The sequence below is a fragment of the Aquarana catesbeiana genome, linkage group LG06 (genome assembly GCF_042186555.1).
Source record: "Aquarana catesbeiana isolate 2022-GZ linkage group LG06, ASM4218655v1, whole genome shotgun sequence".
NCBI lineage: Eukaryota > Metazoa > Chordata > Amphibia > Anura > Ranidae > Aquarana > Aquarana catesbeiana.
The window spans coordinates 85907881-85923451 of NC_133329.1; the positions used below are offsets into that span (position 1 = coordinate 85907881).

Here is a 15571-nt window from a genome sequence, read left to right on the forward strand (position 1 = left end):
TTTTAGTCTAATCGCAATCAGTCTGATCTCTCTTAGCTTTGTCCAAAAGGTGCAAGCTCATTTCCAAACCAGCCTTAAGCCTGGTACACACTATTCTTTTTTTTTCCATTCAACCCAATGAGTTGATTAAAAAAAAAACTGTCAGCTTCGGCCGGAGCAAAAATGTCCCTCTCTAGATGTGCAAAGTTGGTAGAGACATCCCCAAAAAGACTTGCAGCTGTGATTGCAGTGAAAGGGGGTTCTACAAAGTATTGTATTCAGGGGTATTGCGACCCAAATTTGGGGCCCCATATCTCAGGGCCACTTGGTGCTAGAAACCCCACATTTGGTGTGCTAACACAGTGGACCTAGCACTATAACATATCCAGTATGCTAGGAACCCCAAATTCGAATATGTTATAGTGTTAGTCCAACTGTGTTAGCACACCAAATTTGGAGTTTCTAGCACCAAGTGGCCCTGAGATATGGGGCCCCAAATTCGGGTTGCAAAATGTCAAGCACTTTTCTGCAGCAGAGAATGACATTTTACAACCCGAATTTGGGGCCCCATATCTCGGGGCCACTTGGTGCTAGGAACCCCAAATTTGGATATTTGATAGTGTTAGTCCAACTTTGTTAGAACACCAAATTTGGAGATCCTAGCACCAAGTGGCCCCGAGATATGGGGCCCCAAATTCGGGTTGCAAAATGTCAAGCACTTTTCTGCAGCAGAGAATGACATTTTACAACCCGAATTTGGGGCCCCATATCTCGGGGCCACTTGGTGCTAGGAACCCCAAATTTAGATATTTGATAGTGTTAGTCCAACTTTGTTAGAACACCAAATTTGGGGATCCTAGCACTAAGTGGCCCCGAGATATGGGGCCCCAAATTCGGGTTGCAAAATGTCAAGCACTTTTCTGCAGCAGAGAATGACATTTTACAACCCGACTTTGGGGCCCCATATCTCGGGGCCACTTGGTGCTAGGAACCCCAAATTTGGATATGTTATAAGGCTAGTCCAACTGTGTTAGCACATTTGGGGTTCCTAGCTCCAAGTGGCCCCGAGATATGTGGCCCCAAAGTCGGGTTGTAAAAAACACTTATAAACGCAAACGCAGCTAAACGTGGTACCGGCGTTTAGCCACGTTTAGCCGCGTTTGGCGTCTGAAACGTGGAAAACTTTTGCGTCTGAACCCATTTTTTTGCTTCTGGAAAAACGAGTTTAAACGCAACTGCCTAAAAACCCCAAAAAACAAGACTGTGTACATGGACACATAGGATAACATTGAGTGGGTTCAGGGGCAGTTGAAAAAAAGTGTCTAGCTGTCTCTGAACACGCGTTTAACAGTGAGGCCTTATGTGCCACTTTGTGTTGGTCTATCACATAAAATCCCAATAAAATACATTTACGTTTTTGGTTGTAACATGACAAAATGTGGAAAATTTCAAGGGGTATGAATACTTTTTCAAGGCACTGTAATTGCATTCAGAATATTATTGTTACAGGTTCTTATATAACACCAACAATTTACATATTTATTGTACTTTTAAACCAGTCCCTGCCCCAAGGAGCTTACAATCTAAGATCCCTAACTCACATACAGGCAGGAGGTGGGCCGTCCGTTAAGGGCGCACAGGCGCCGCCCCCCCACCCCATTTATTGCCGTCTCCCCCTATCCATGCACCCGGCCCCTTTCAGGATGCCGGATGCATGGATTCCATTTGGGGGGCTCTAATAGGCTTAAAAATAGGGTGGAATCCGGGCGCAGAGAATGCACTCACAGCCCACCCAGGTGTGTTACAACAGCGAATAAATATTTGCTATTGCAACACTGATTCTCCTCTCTGTCAATCAGGAAGCAGGTTTTGACACCTCTCACCCCATTAGCTGAAAAGACAGGCAATCCTATTGGACGCCTAGGAGGAGGGGAGGAGCTGCACGCTGGAAGCCACCGATGGAAGAGAGGATACAGTGCCCGCCATCCGCCACCCACCTAGATGGGGTGCCAGACCTACCAGCAAACAGAGGGGGTGGGAGGTGCCACCGGTCGCTCGGGGGGGGGGGTTGTTTGCCAGCCGCCACTGCAAACAGGTGTTCCCACTATGCGATTTTAATAATAAGATTTGCACGCATAGCATAGCAATAGCATAGCGTGTCGCATAGGAAAGACCATTCACTTAAATGGGCTGCCCTATGCACGTTTGTCACCCGAAAAGAGGCTCTTGCTCCTTTTTGGAAGACAAGCTTCACGCGATTTGCCACACAACCATCATGTTTGGGGTGCCATTGAAGGATAATGGTGGTGATTTGGGATCACGGGCAGAATTACAGCGACTCCAAATTAAGAGATGGGAACGAGGCTTTATACATATGATAGGGCTAGTTTAGAAAGAAGCTGATTAACCGATGATCATGTCTGTGTGGGAGGAGACCCACACAGGCAGAACATGCAAACTCCATGCAGATGAGGCAATGGCTGGGATTTGAACCGACAACGCCAGGGTTATCTCATTTTTATCTTTTTGATAAATGCATAACTGATAATGTATAACTCCAGCCAAAACTTTTTAGAAACTTTTGTATAGATTGCGGAAGGGTTAGAACCCCTGTGTTGTTTTTTGTTTTTTTAAATTGCTGTCTGTGTCCCCACTGGGAGATTTTCCCTCACTTCCTGAGCGGAGAGGATATGTACAATGCTGACACAGGCTGAGAAAATAATCACCTGTTTGTAAGGCTTCCTCACTAACCAGATAAGCAAGGAGTCTTTTCGCCCTGGTTCATACCAGTGCAACTTTGAAATCGCTCTACTTCAGTGCGATTTCAAAGCCACAGTTCCGTGCAATTTGGATCTCTGATTTCATTGCAGCTTGCGACTTCGTTTAACAGAAGTCAATGCATGTTGCAATGAAATTGCATGAAATTTAGGAATCTTGTCTTGACTTGAGTCGCAAAGATTTTAACAGTTCCATTGCCGGCAATGGGGTGTGACTTGTCATGTGATTTTGAACTGTCAAATCGTATGAAAAATCGCACTGGTGTGAACCAGGGCTAACTCTCTTGCAAGGGAGATTCCACTGACTTTCTATTGGCAAGCAAGTGGCACCTCACCCATCCGGTCAAGGAGGAATCATCACTGTATGATGAGTATTTTCTTTGCTCTTTTTAGAGACCAATGACTGAACGGCAATTGTGACATAGGCCTTATTTCCTATGTGGTCATCTGGACAGGATGTGTAGTGAAAACCTCCCCAATGGGGACGGCTGTCACAGAAGCACACAAGCAATTATGCTGCATCCTCATTGCATATGGTCATGTTACAGTTTTGCTACATTTGTCCTGGGTCAGTTATAGTGTTATCAACTATAACATTTATTCCTAGTAATAGTTTTAGTGTTCAGAACTAATGTTAGTAATCTAAAACTCCCTTTGCAAAGAAGTTCAGCTGGGGTTGCACCAACATTCTCCTGGACTTGTTCTTTCTTATAAAATGATTGCACCTTACCACTTAAGTCTTTTCTTTGTAAAAACTCTGAGAGTGGTAAAGTAGGAATGGTACAGGCTACTTGCATTATTCATACTAAACTGAGCCAAGAAGATAGTGTTACAGCACAGGAGAATCACCTCTATATCTTAGCATATTACTTCCCGGCACTGCAGAAGCCTCACATCTACTCCGTGACGGTATCAGAAGAATTCCTTCCAGCTTGCAATGCCACAATTTGGATTTTTGTTTTGTTCGTGCTTGGAGAGGATCCAGTGAATACATTAGCCATTTTTATTTTGGAATCTACAACTTTTCCAGGAGAATTTCAGAAAACAAGATCATTTTGTGAGAAGCAACTGCTTGAGGAAAGGATGTATGTCTGGGTCATAACTTTACAACCTTGGAGAGGTAACTGAAGATGTTCACTCTACGGCGAACTTTATATTCATGAGCATTTTGAATTGCTTTGATGGCAGCTTAGTAGGCTAAAGTATTTTTCTTAATTAATGTAACGGCATTGGTTGCAGCTGGGTCACTGTTAGATTTTTTTTTTTTTTTTTTGAGTATCGCCTAACAGCATGAGCGTTCAATTCCGCAGAGTGTTAGACTTGCCATTTACTCACTGTGATATCAGCCTGCCGCTGATGTCAATAGACTCAAACCGACGAGAAACTCTGGGATATAACTTTGAGTGAATCCCCGAAAACAAGAACTTTAGCATGAGCTTGGAAAGCTGTCGTCATGGGGGGAAAAAAAGGTGATGCAAAGCCGGCAAAGAAAGGTGGCGGGAAGGAGTCTTCCGCGCCTGCAAAGAGTGAAGCTAAAGGGAAGGATGACAGAAAAGGAGGAAAGGATAAAGAAAAAGAGGACAAGAAAAAGGGAAGGGATGCCAGGAAGGGAAAGAAGGAAATAAGCGAAGAAGAAGAAGAGGTTTCTGAGCCAGAGGTTGCTAAAGAGCAAAGCGAAGAAAGCAAAAATGAGGAAGAGGAGGAAGAAGACATTCGACCAGCAAGAGCTAGGAGAGGTAGAGACAAGGGTGTGGCGGCTTTAAAAGGGGCTTCTAAGGCAATGGCTGGCATGAACAAGGGTATGGCAAAAGGAGCAGTTGGTGCTGCCATGGATCTCAAAGCTAAGGAGCAGAAGAAGGATTTAACAAGGGCTCAGCTAAAAGGGGCGACAAAAGCCATGGCGGGGCTGGCCAAAAAACCACCTCCACCAGCCAAGAAGAAGAGGAGTTTAAAGGCCACCTCAAAAATGTTTATGAAATTTAGCAAACTCAAGCCAAAGAGATCCAAAAAAGGGCATTTCAAAGTGGCCTCAAAGCTCTTCATGGGATTCAGAAACAAATTTGCTGCCTCATCATTGTTAGATAAGAAAAAAAAGTCTGCAGCGATGCTGAAAAATACATCAAAGCTTATGTTGGGTTTAAAGAAATCGTCAAAAAAGCAACTGCCAAAACCACCTGATAGTTCAAAGCCGAGGCCTTCCTTTTTGCTTATCAGATTGGGGGGCAATGCTCCAAAACCTGAGCAAGAAAAAAAAGGCCCAAATAAGCTGTTTGGAGGCCTTTTTAGTAGGAAAAAGGCTAAACTAAAGTTCAAACCTAGAGCTAAAGTGCTTACTAAAGTTTCTGCAGCTGCCAGTTGGTTGACCAAAAGGTTTCTGTCCAAAAAAACCCGATATTTCCAAAATGAAAGAGCCATACAGGATGCTTGGCTGACTAGGATGGGTGCCCAGAAATTGCCTTTTCCTTCAGAAGAAGAGCTTCAAAAATACAGGATGAATATAAAACGGTTCCCTGGTGGTCACAGGTTCTATGGCCAAAATGAGGATGTGTATGGTCATCCTAAGGACTTTGAAGCCTACCGTCACCAGCGATTTCCAACTCAAAGATATCTGCAAGGTGGACCAGGTACCAGGTATGATGATCCATCAGTTGGTTATTATGACTACCAAGATGAGGAGTGTGGGTTTGATCATTATGGCTATCCTAATGAGGAATATGACTATCCCTATGACCAAAATGGGCAAGATTTCCCATATGGTGGAACAGAGGAGGATTATGATAATTATTCTGGGTACCCTATGGAGGAAGATTATACTTCTTATCAGGAGAACATGGAATATTGCGATGAGGAGAGTCATCTCCTTAAAAGTCAGAATAACTATTTTGATTATGAGGTTGAAGTCCATCATCCACAGAATACCTATTCATCTTATGGCTATGCAGAAAATGAAATGGATTATTCAGGGGATCCACTGAATCCATATGACCAAAGTGAAAATGATGACTCATATGGTTATTTTAGTGGGCAAGATCCATATTCTGAAATGGAGGAAACAAATGATTACAATGCATATGGTACAATGGGTCCAGGTACCTACAGTAGATCCCCTTATGCAGAACCCGTAAACCCGTATGCTCACCCCTTGGATGATATAATGGAAAATGAGGACTTAGGGACCATGGCAGAACACAGTGACCAATTCGATGGTCAGGATATAGAAGAAGATTCTGCTATTTTTTCCCGAAACAGGAAATATAAATTGTTTCCAAGGCCTCAGGTTAAACTCTTTGGCCGAGAGAGACTGGACGTTCCATTGCCACCATCTCCTCATATATCGTTTACAGATTTTGATGAAGAAGAGGAAGAAGGTGAAGATGAGCCTTTGTTGGGACCTCAGCAGTGGGAAACAAGGCAACCTGCTACAAGATCCCTTTTTACAAAGTCAGCTCAAAGAAGCTTTGGCCAGCAGCATGCAAGAGGTGTTCAAAAGCTGCTTTCAACAAAACCAATAGGAAAAAGATTAAATCCTCCTCAAGACCATTACCAAGATTCAGGTTCTCAAGATTACTCCCCTAGAGCATTTGGTAGTCCACTAGGACAGTTTATGAAAAGGACACTCTCCCCTAAGCCAATCTTAAAGCGCAATGATAGTCAATCACAAAGGCATCCTGTTTCCCCACCACCCAGAAGTCAATTTTCAGAAACTTCCTTTGCCAGAGCACCCTCCCAACAACTACCTGTAAAACATGTTAGAATCCCTAGCCCCATCAATGATTACCACAATGCTGACACACCTAATGCGCGGCAACTAGAGGCCTTGCAAAAAGATCTAGAAAATGAAAGGTCCTCCCCCTTACCTTACCATAAACGATTTGGCCATAAGTTGACTGGAATGGAAACATCACAGTTCCCAAGAAAAACTGGGTTGTTAACATCTAACAACAACAGCAATGAAACAAACTCATCTTTACAGCAGTCTAAATCGAAATATCCTCCATCACCACACATGCATCCAAGATTTAATAAGCAACCACAAGATGTCACCATGCCTCCATCACCAAATCTTTCAACACGACAGAGGCCAGTTTCTCCAAAGCCTTCTATGAATGCATTTGGCCTGAACAAGTCCAATATTATTGGCCAAAATCAGCCTGCACCACTCCAGCCAGGTTCTTCGTTTAGACAGAGAGTTCGTTCACCTTCACCTCAAATGAACCAAACTAATTTTCAAAGACCTCCTTCTCCAACAAGAACAACACATTGGGCTTCAAACTCTACTATTCCAGCAACATCTCCTGTAGGAACATTAAGCAACACAAGTGCTGCATCCCCATCATCACCTTCCTCCCTTAGACGGGGAAACAGCTTTAGAAATGACCATGGCCACCCTCTAAGCACTCAACCATCCATTAAACCTAGGCATGGTTCTAATACTTTGCAGGTCCAAGGAATGAAGAGCAGAGAGGATATCCAAACCCATTCCAGCACAACATCTCCCAGATCAAGTCCACTTCTCCAAAGGTTTGGCAGCATCAGAAATAAAGAGTTTCAGTCACCACAGCCAATGAAGATGCCTGCTCACAGTTCCAAATTTAATACTGAAAACCAAGTAGCCCACCAGAGGTCTCCTGTTGTTGGGAGAAGACAAATAAATAACACCCAAAACTGGGGAAATATTGAAGAAACAACAAAAGGGGCAGCTAAAAGTTCAGTGATGAATCCTTTCATGAAAAATCTTAGGCGCACCAGTGAGATGAAACCGCTAAATTCACCTTCACCCAGAGGGTCAATGGCAGATATGTCACCATATAGCCACAACAGCATTAATCCCCAACAGCAATCATCCCAAAGAAAAGGAAATATGTATGGAGCAGTCGGTGCCCAATCTGAACAGCCGAAGTCACCATTATTGGGAAGACATGACAGCCATTCACCTCATTTGTATCCGCCTAGACAAGTGCCAAGCCCCCTGCCCAGGCAAGGAAGTGAAAATTCCATGACAAGGGAATCCTATGATAGATCTTCTCAATCTCTTCCATTCTCCGATAGACCAAGATCGCCATTGATGGGGCATCATAACAGCATTAAAGGAACGTTGAACCATCCTCCGCAATTCCCAGCCTCCCCAGTATTAAAAAGACAAGGGAATAGACGTATGATGCCCAATGAATTCAGTGAGGTCTCCTCTCAGTCTGTTCCAATCTCAGATCAAGCAGAATTACCTATGATGGCAAGACACAACAGCATGAAAGGGACTTTAAATCGTGCACCACGGCCCCCAATTTCTCAAATGGTAAACCAACAAAGGAGCAGCCATTTCACACCCAGTGAATTTAATGAGCCACCTACACAAGCTCCTCCATTCTCTGATCCGCCAAGGTCACCTTTAATGGGTAGACATAATAGTATTAAAGGCACTTTGAACCGGTTGCCACAACATCCAGTTTCCCAACCTTTAAACATGCACAGAAGTAGTTCGTTTAAAAACAGAGATGCTAATCAAGATGCTCTGCAGTCTCACCCAGTAAAACCAAAATCTCCACTCCTGGGCCAATATAATGGCTTAAGACAGTCATCAGAAATGTCAGCACCAGCAAGTTCAGTTCCTGAGCCCAAAAATCCTTTTTGGAAAAGGATTGGTCAGCCTCTTGTAGGGATGTCTCAAGGTCCTCCACCATCACAACAGTTGTTAGGCAGACAAGAACGTCCTGTGGCTTCCCATCTTCCAGAAAAAGCAGCTTCAAATACATTTGTAAAGAAGTTCGGTCAAATGGCAGGTAGTACGCATAGGCCAAAATCTCCATCTTTGTCTTCTCCATCACAAAATATAACACATTCTCAAGATAACTGGCAGCCTTCTCCCAATCAAACACTGCAGCGGAATGCCATGCCCTATGCAGGAAATATGAGCCATCCAAAGTCACCTTCTCAGCCTGCACCAAAGTCTTTAGGTGGTTTCATGGCAGAGTCATTAAATCAAGCAAATCATGAATCTTCAAAAACAGGATCCACTCTCCATCTAGAATTCCGGGGTTCCCCTACTTTAGCTGGTGCTAACCACTCGCACCCAAGGTATTCTCCACGAAGAGATCCATTTATGGGTCATGGACCTCCGAAACAATCACCAATGAGTCATGGACCTCCAAAACATCCAGCAATGGGTTATGGACCTCCAATACAACCAGCAATGGCTTATGGACCTCCAAAACAACCAGCAGACTTCTACGAGGGTGACTTTGAAGATCCCGTGGGAAGATATGCTGTAGTAATGCCCCAAGTTCACAGGATGGAAGCATTCAGAGGACGAGGTAGTCCTCGGGGAAGCCTGAGAGGTAGCCTACGGGGTAGTGTACGAAAACCACCCTGGCCAAGACAGCATGTGGGGCATTTTCAAGGGATGCCAGGTATGAGGGCCCCCAACAAATCTATGTATCCGCCATGGACTGAAACACTAAGAAGGGGCTCACGCAGAGCCAAGGAAAAGGTTGCTAGCTACCTTGCACATGGTAGCATGAGATCCCAGGGAGGCTGGCAGCAGATGACTGGAAAAGGCCACGGACCTCAATTTGACGACAAGGTATGTTCTTTTTCATGTCACTTTTAACTATACTACTATATATAGTTGTTTCAGTACAGTTAGATGTGTTTCGTTAAAAATTATTTGGTCAGACATTACAGTGAAGAACATGAATACTTGTTGACACTATTGTTTAGGAAAACTGTTATTATTTTGTAGTGGGGGGGGGGGGGGGGGGGTACTATCTATCTATCACAGTGATCATGTAATCAGAAAATTGAATCCACCTCCTGGTGTTAAAGTGCACTAACACTGATTTTAAAAAAAATATTCTATTCAAATATGTATTCTCAAAAAATACCTTCTATTGTTTATAGCCTCTTCCAAATCTTTTTTTGCTGCTGTGATCTGACTTCCTGTTAGAGAGTGGCTACGTTCATTTTCCATGATCCCCCTGTATGTAGAGCACCCCCTTAACCACTTCAGCCCTGGAAGATTTGGCTGCTCAATGACCAGGCCATTTTTTGTGATTTGGCACTGTGTCGCTTTAACTGACAATTGCACGGTCGTGCAACTCTGTAACCAAACAAAATTGGCATCCTTTTTTTCCCCCAAATAGAGCTTTCTTTTGGTGGTATTTGGTTATCTCTGCGGTTTTTATTTTTTGCGCTATAAACAAAAAAAAGAGCGACAATTTTGAAAAAAACACATTTTGTACTTTTTGATATGATAAATATCCCCATTTTTTAAAAAAAAAAAGCGAATTTTTTCCTCAGTTTAGGCCGATATGTATTCTTCTACATATTTTTGGTAAATAAAATCACAATAAGCGTATATTGATTGGTTCGCAAAAAAGTAGCATCTACAAAATAGGTGATAGATTTATGGCATTTTTATTATAATTTTTTTTTTTTTTTACTAGTAATGGCGGCGATCTGCGATTTTTATCGGGACTGCGACATTATGGCGGACACATCAGACACTTTTGACGACTTTTTGAAACCATTTACAATTATACAGCGATCAGTGCTATAAAAATGCACTGATTACTATGTAAATGTCACTGGCAGAGAAGGGGTTAACACTAGGGGGCAGTCAAGGGGTTAACTGTGTTCCCTGACTGTGTGTTGTAACTGTGGGGGGAGGGGGCTGACTATAGGAGGTGACAGATCGTTGTTTCTAGCTATTAGGAACTCCCGATCTGCCTCTCCTCACAGAACAGGGATTTGTGTGTTTACACACACACGTCCCTGTTCTGCCTCTCTTGCCCGTGATCGCGCGCGACCACCGGCCACGAGCATCGGCACCCCCGCAATGCAGCGGGCGCGTGTGCCTGCTATCCAGCTTAAAGGAGCCGATGTACAGCTACGACGATTCGTGGGATCGTGCCAACCTGCCGCAGTATAATGATGCCAGCTGGTCGGCAAATGGTTAAGGGCCGCAAGTAACTTGGATCCCCCACCCTGCACAGCCAGGCTCACCGAATTTTCACAGTCACTTCAGAGTCAGAAAACAGTCCAGTACTTTGTATTTTTTTTTGTTTTATTGAGGGTAATAAACTTGGATGGGGATAAGGAATTACGGGATGCCCACTTCTGAACAATTCCAGGAGCAACTTTTCCTATATACAGTCTATATGCACTCCTCTGCTTCTTCCAGCACTCGCTTGCAGTACTTCTCTGGCACGCTGATGGTGGATCTGACACAGCACTTAGATTCTGAGCAAAAGCTTGTTATGGGCAGGAACCCGAGAGGCCCCTTAGTTGTGTAGCAAAAAGGTCAGTGTCCATCCCTGTGGCTACTGATCCCAGCACCACCACTTTAGGCACTGCCAGCCTGCCTAGCTACAGTTGCCCCTTTCACTAGCTCTCCTGGCTAACTTCTTCAAAGTCCTCTCAGACTGACTCTCTCTCAACAGTCCTCCCAGACTGAACACTCACCAGCCCACCCTCCTTGCTGCCGTGCCTCCAGGAAGGGCTTCCTCTGTGTGTTTTGGGGGATCCTTCCAGTACCCAAGCCCCCAGACCCAAGGTCACCCACCCCCCCCAGACATGGGGGCGCCCTGCAAGGGCCTCCAACCTCATCCTCAGCACTCCATCTCCATCTTCCACCTGACTGCCCCTGCTGGCATGACTGGTAGACGACCTCATAAATATGCCAAATAGCTCCTCCTAACCTCCGCCCACTACATCTGCCATACACTCCGTACCCCCCTGCTGGACATACCACCCACCGCCATACACTCTGTGCCCCTCTCCTGCACATTCCACCCAGTGCCATACACTTCATGCCCCGCTCCTGCACATACTACCCACCCCCATTCACTCAACACTGTACGTTTCCTATTTAACATTACCACATTCTGCACCATGTAAGTCATCTCAAATCCTATTTAACTACATAACTAAATACGCCCCTGGCCTGATCTATCCATCCATTCACTCCCTTCCTTCTCTCTCCTGCCTCGCAGTGAGTACTCTTATGTAAGGGGCACCTTTCTTTCTTTCCCCCACCCCTTCCCTCATGCCAGCACAAATCCTCCTTTTTTATCCCTATACAGACCAGGATCCCCCAGTTTCACTCCAGTTCTGCTCTACCCATCCCTCATCTCCTACCCACTCCCCCCTTTTTACCCCCTCCTCCTCTACCCCATGGTTCCCAGTCCCATCCCCACCCCCATTTTTTCAGGGGCTAAGGAAGGACCCTGAGGCGGAGCATCTTACTACTGCTTGTATGGGTGGGATGTGTACTGCGCCCATCCTTGCTGACCCTCCTCTCCTATTCATCCCATGTGATTGGCGCAGTACACATCCCACCCACACAAGCAGCAGCATTAATAAGATGCTCCGCCTCGGGGTTCTTCCTTAACCCATGCAAAGATTGTGAGTGGGGCCTCATGTCTAAATATTGCCTAAGGCTTCACAAACCCTAGAGCCGCCTCTGTCTGGAAGCTTCTCCAGGGTTCAAGAAAATAGGGGGAGGTACCAGAGAAGCTGCTTGCTGAGTCACCCAGCTTCCCTAAGTCACTCAGCCCTGACCCATATTCATCCCAGGCCTGACTCTCAGCCAAACCAATTTTTCCTACACTAACAAACCCATTTACATCTGACACTAGCTAGAGGGTGCTACAGTAGGAACATAGCCACCATCTCTTGCTCACTACTAAGATGGACTATGGGATGTGTAGTGTGTGTAGACCGGTGCACATGACTGCAACTAACATGAACTGCTTGTTCTAAACCAATGGAAGAGAGTGCTAAAAAGAAAGGTTGTAGAGCCCAGTGAGGAAGTTACAAGAAGGCAAAAAAAACACAGTAAGAAGTTATTTAATTAAAAATAAACTACAGGGTCTACTGTGTAGTAAATGGATTATTTTTTAAAAACAAGGTTCATGATGTGAGTTGTTGCCTGTCTGCTGGTTATCTCTTTTCACAATTTCCTGGATTCCCTGCATGCTTTGCAGAAAATAATGAATACGTGTCGCAGAATTCAGGGTAGTAAATTTGTGGGATTCTTCACAAAGTAAGTATACAAACTTCAAGATAATTTAGGGAACTTGCCGACCACGCTATAGCCAAATGACGGCTACAGCGCGGTCGTCCAGTTCTGGAAGGGCGTCTATTGAGGTCCTCCCAAAACTATGCAGCATGCACCCAGCGCATTCTGTGATTGCTGAGTACTTCGGTAACCCTGCCATTTTTTTATACAGCGGGCAATTCGGAATCAGATAAAAGTGGTCCTGGAGGCAGATTCGCCACGGGATCAATTTTATAGGCAGCGGGAAAGGTCCCCCCCCCCGCGGGGGGGACCTTTCCCCCTTTACTGACCCCCCGCTTACCGGAGGGGTCAGTAAAGGGGGAAACGATCCAATCCCCTGGAGCGTTGGGCAGGAAGTCAAGTGAAGGCAAGATGGCCCCCACTTGACTCTATGCCTTTGCAGGACCAGAGCGACACCTGACGTCACCCCCACCAATAGGCCTTTTTTAGTAAATATAAAATGACTTTTTTTTAATTTTTTTTTGCTTTTAAGTGTAAATGTGAGATCTGAAGTCTTTTTGACCCCAGATCTCACAATAAAGAGGACCTGTCATACTTATTTCTACTTCAAGGGATATTAAAAAATATTTAAAGGGACAGTGTAAAAATGAAAAATAAAAAGTAAAATAAATAAGAAAAAAGATAAAAAGAAAATATTTTAAAGCGCCCTGTCCCTCCGAGTTTGCACGCAGAAGCGAACGCATACGCAAGTCAGGCCTGCATATGTAAACCACACATATGAGGTATCTCCACGACTGTTAGAGCAATTATTCTAGCCTTAGACCTCCTCTGTAACTCTAATCAGGTAACCTGTACAAAAATTTGAAGTCATCGCCTATGGAGATTTTTAAGTACCATAGTTTGTCGCTATTCCACGAGCGTGTACAATTTTAAAGCATGACATGTTGGGTATCTATTTACTCGGCGTAACATCATCTTTCACATTATAAAGATTGCGGCTAACTTTACTGTTTTATTTTTTTCTTATTCAAAAATGGGGTGTGACATAAAATATTGCAATGATCTCCATTTCATTCTTTACTCTGCAAAAAAAAAAAATAATAATTTATATATATATATATATATATATATATATATATATATATATATATATATATACCGGTATACCTAAGTAATTTTCTAGCAAAAAATTCTGATTTTAACTTGTAAACAACAAATGTCAAAAATAGGCTTGGTCAGTGGTTAAACGTTTGCTTTTTATGTTTCTTCAGTTACTTCCTGGTTTCTTGCCTAGGCAAACAATGTCATACATCCCAGGAGAGGAGGAGGGGTTTTCTCAGCTAAGCACACCATCCTGTTTTCATGCCTGAGCTAATGGCAGATGGTTTCCAGAAAGTAAATGCTACATGAACCATCTGCCCTTACTCAAGATGGCCAGAAATGCAAGACGGATGTTTTTCAAAGTGGTTTCTCAGCAAAATAAAGCATGAAGACATGGATGGATGGGGGAGTTTGCTGTGAATATTAACCACTTAAAGAGGAAGTAAACCCTCAGCAAAAAAACAAAAAAATAAAAAACCCTGCAAGACAAAGGCATAATTAGCTAGTATGCATAGCATACTAGCTAATTATGTATTACTTACCTCAGATCGAAGCCCCCGCATCGGTCTACATCTCCCCCTTCGACCCCTCACATGTTGTCCCGGAGTGACTTCCGGGTATCGCCGCTCCGGGACTGTGATTAGCAGGAGCGGCGATGACGTCACTCCGCACATGCACGCGGGAACGTTACAGTACAACTGAAGCAATGGCATATAGCACCATTGCTTCAGTTGTCTTAAGTGCGCATGTGCGGCATGACGTCGGCACATGCAAATACGGGGATATCTCCTAAACCGTGCAGGTTTAGGAGATATCCTTGTTAGCTACAGGTAAGTCTTAATATAGGCTTACCTGTAACATAAAGTTGTAAACAAGGGTTTACAACCACTTTAAGGACCACCCCACGTACATGTACTGCGGCAGGGCGGCCCCTAAGCGTAAAATCACATACCTGTACGTGATTCCTGTTGTCGGCTCTGGGGCAAGCGCGGGTCTGGGGGGGCCGCGATGGCTCCCGGGACCCGCCGATCGTTCGTAGGAGGGGCAGAACGGCGGTCTGTCAGAGAGGAAGAGAGAGATCTTGTGTTCCTGCTAATTAGGAACACAGATGTCTCCCTTCCTCCAGTCAGTCCAGAGAAAGCACTCCCTAGAATACACTTAACCCTTTGATCACCCCGATGTTAACCCCTTCCCTGCTAGTGTCACTTATACAGTAACAGTGCATTTTTTTTTAGCACTGATCACTTTATTGGTGTCACTGTTCCCCAAAAAGTGTCACTTAGCTTCAGATTTGTCCGTTACAATGTCGCAGTCCTGCGAAAAATTGCTGATCACCGTCATTGCTAGTAAAAACAATAACAAAAATAAAAAGTCCATAAATCTATCCTATAGATTGCAGACATGATAACTTTTATGCAAACCAATCAATATACGCTTTTTAAAATTTTTTTACCATAAATATGTAGCAGAATAAATATTGGCCTAAATTGATGAGGAGATTTGATTTTTTTTAATTATATTGGATGTTTTATAGCAGAAAGTAAAAAATATTGTTTTTCTTTTTTTTTTTTTTACAGCACACTCCATCCAAAGCTTAAAGCCCAACTCCAGGCACAACAAAAAGTACCCTTGCAGTGTGGCCACGGCAAGGGTTAAATGCTTGTTATTTCTAGGGGTGCCATAATAAGAAGGAGTACCT

General features: G+C 44.1%; 1 protein-coding gene across 1 annotated transcript in view; it reads left to right on the plus strand.

The window, feature by feature from the left end:
- The first annotated feature begins 4209 nt into the window (after positions 1 to 4209).
- MYO15A (myosin XVA) overlaps positions 4210 to 15571 on the plus strand; it is a 162657-nt gene continuing 151295 nt past the window's right edge. The window contains exon 1 of the mRNA XM_073635189.1: positions 4210 to 9333. Within this exon, the coding sequence (XP_073491290.1) occupies positions 4210 to 9333 (5124 nt within the window). The remainder of the gene's footprint in view (positions 9334 to 15571) is intronic.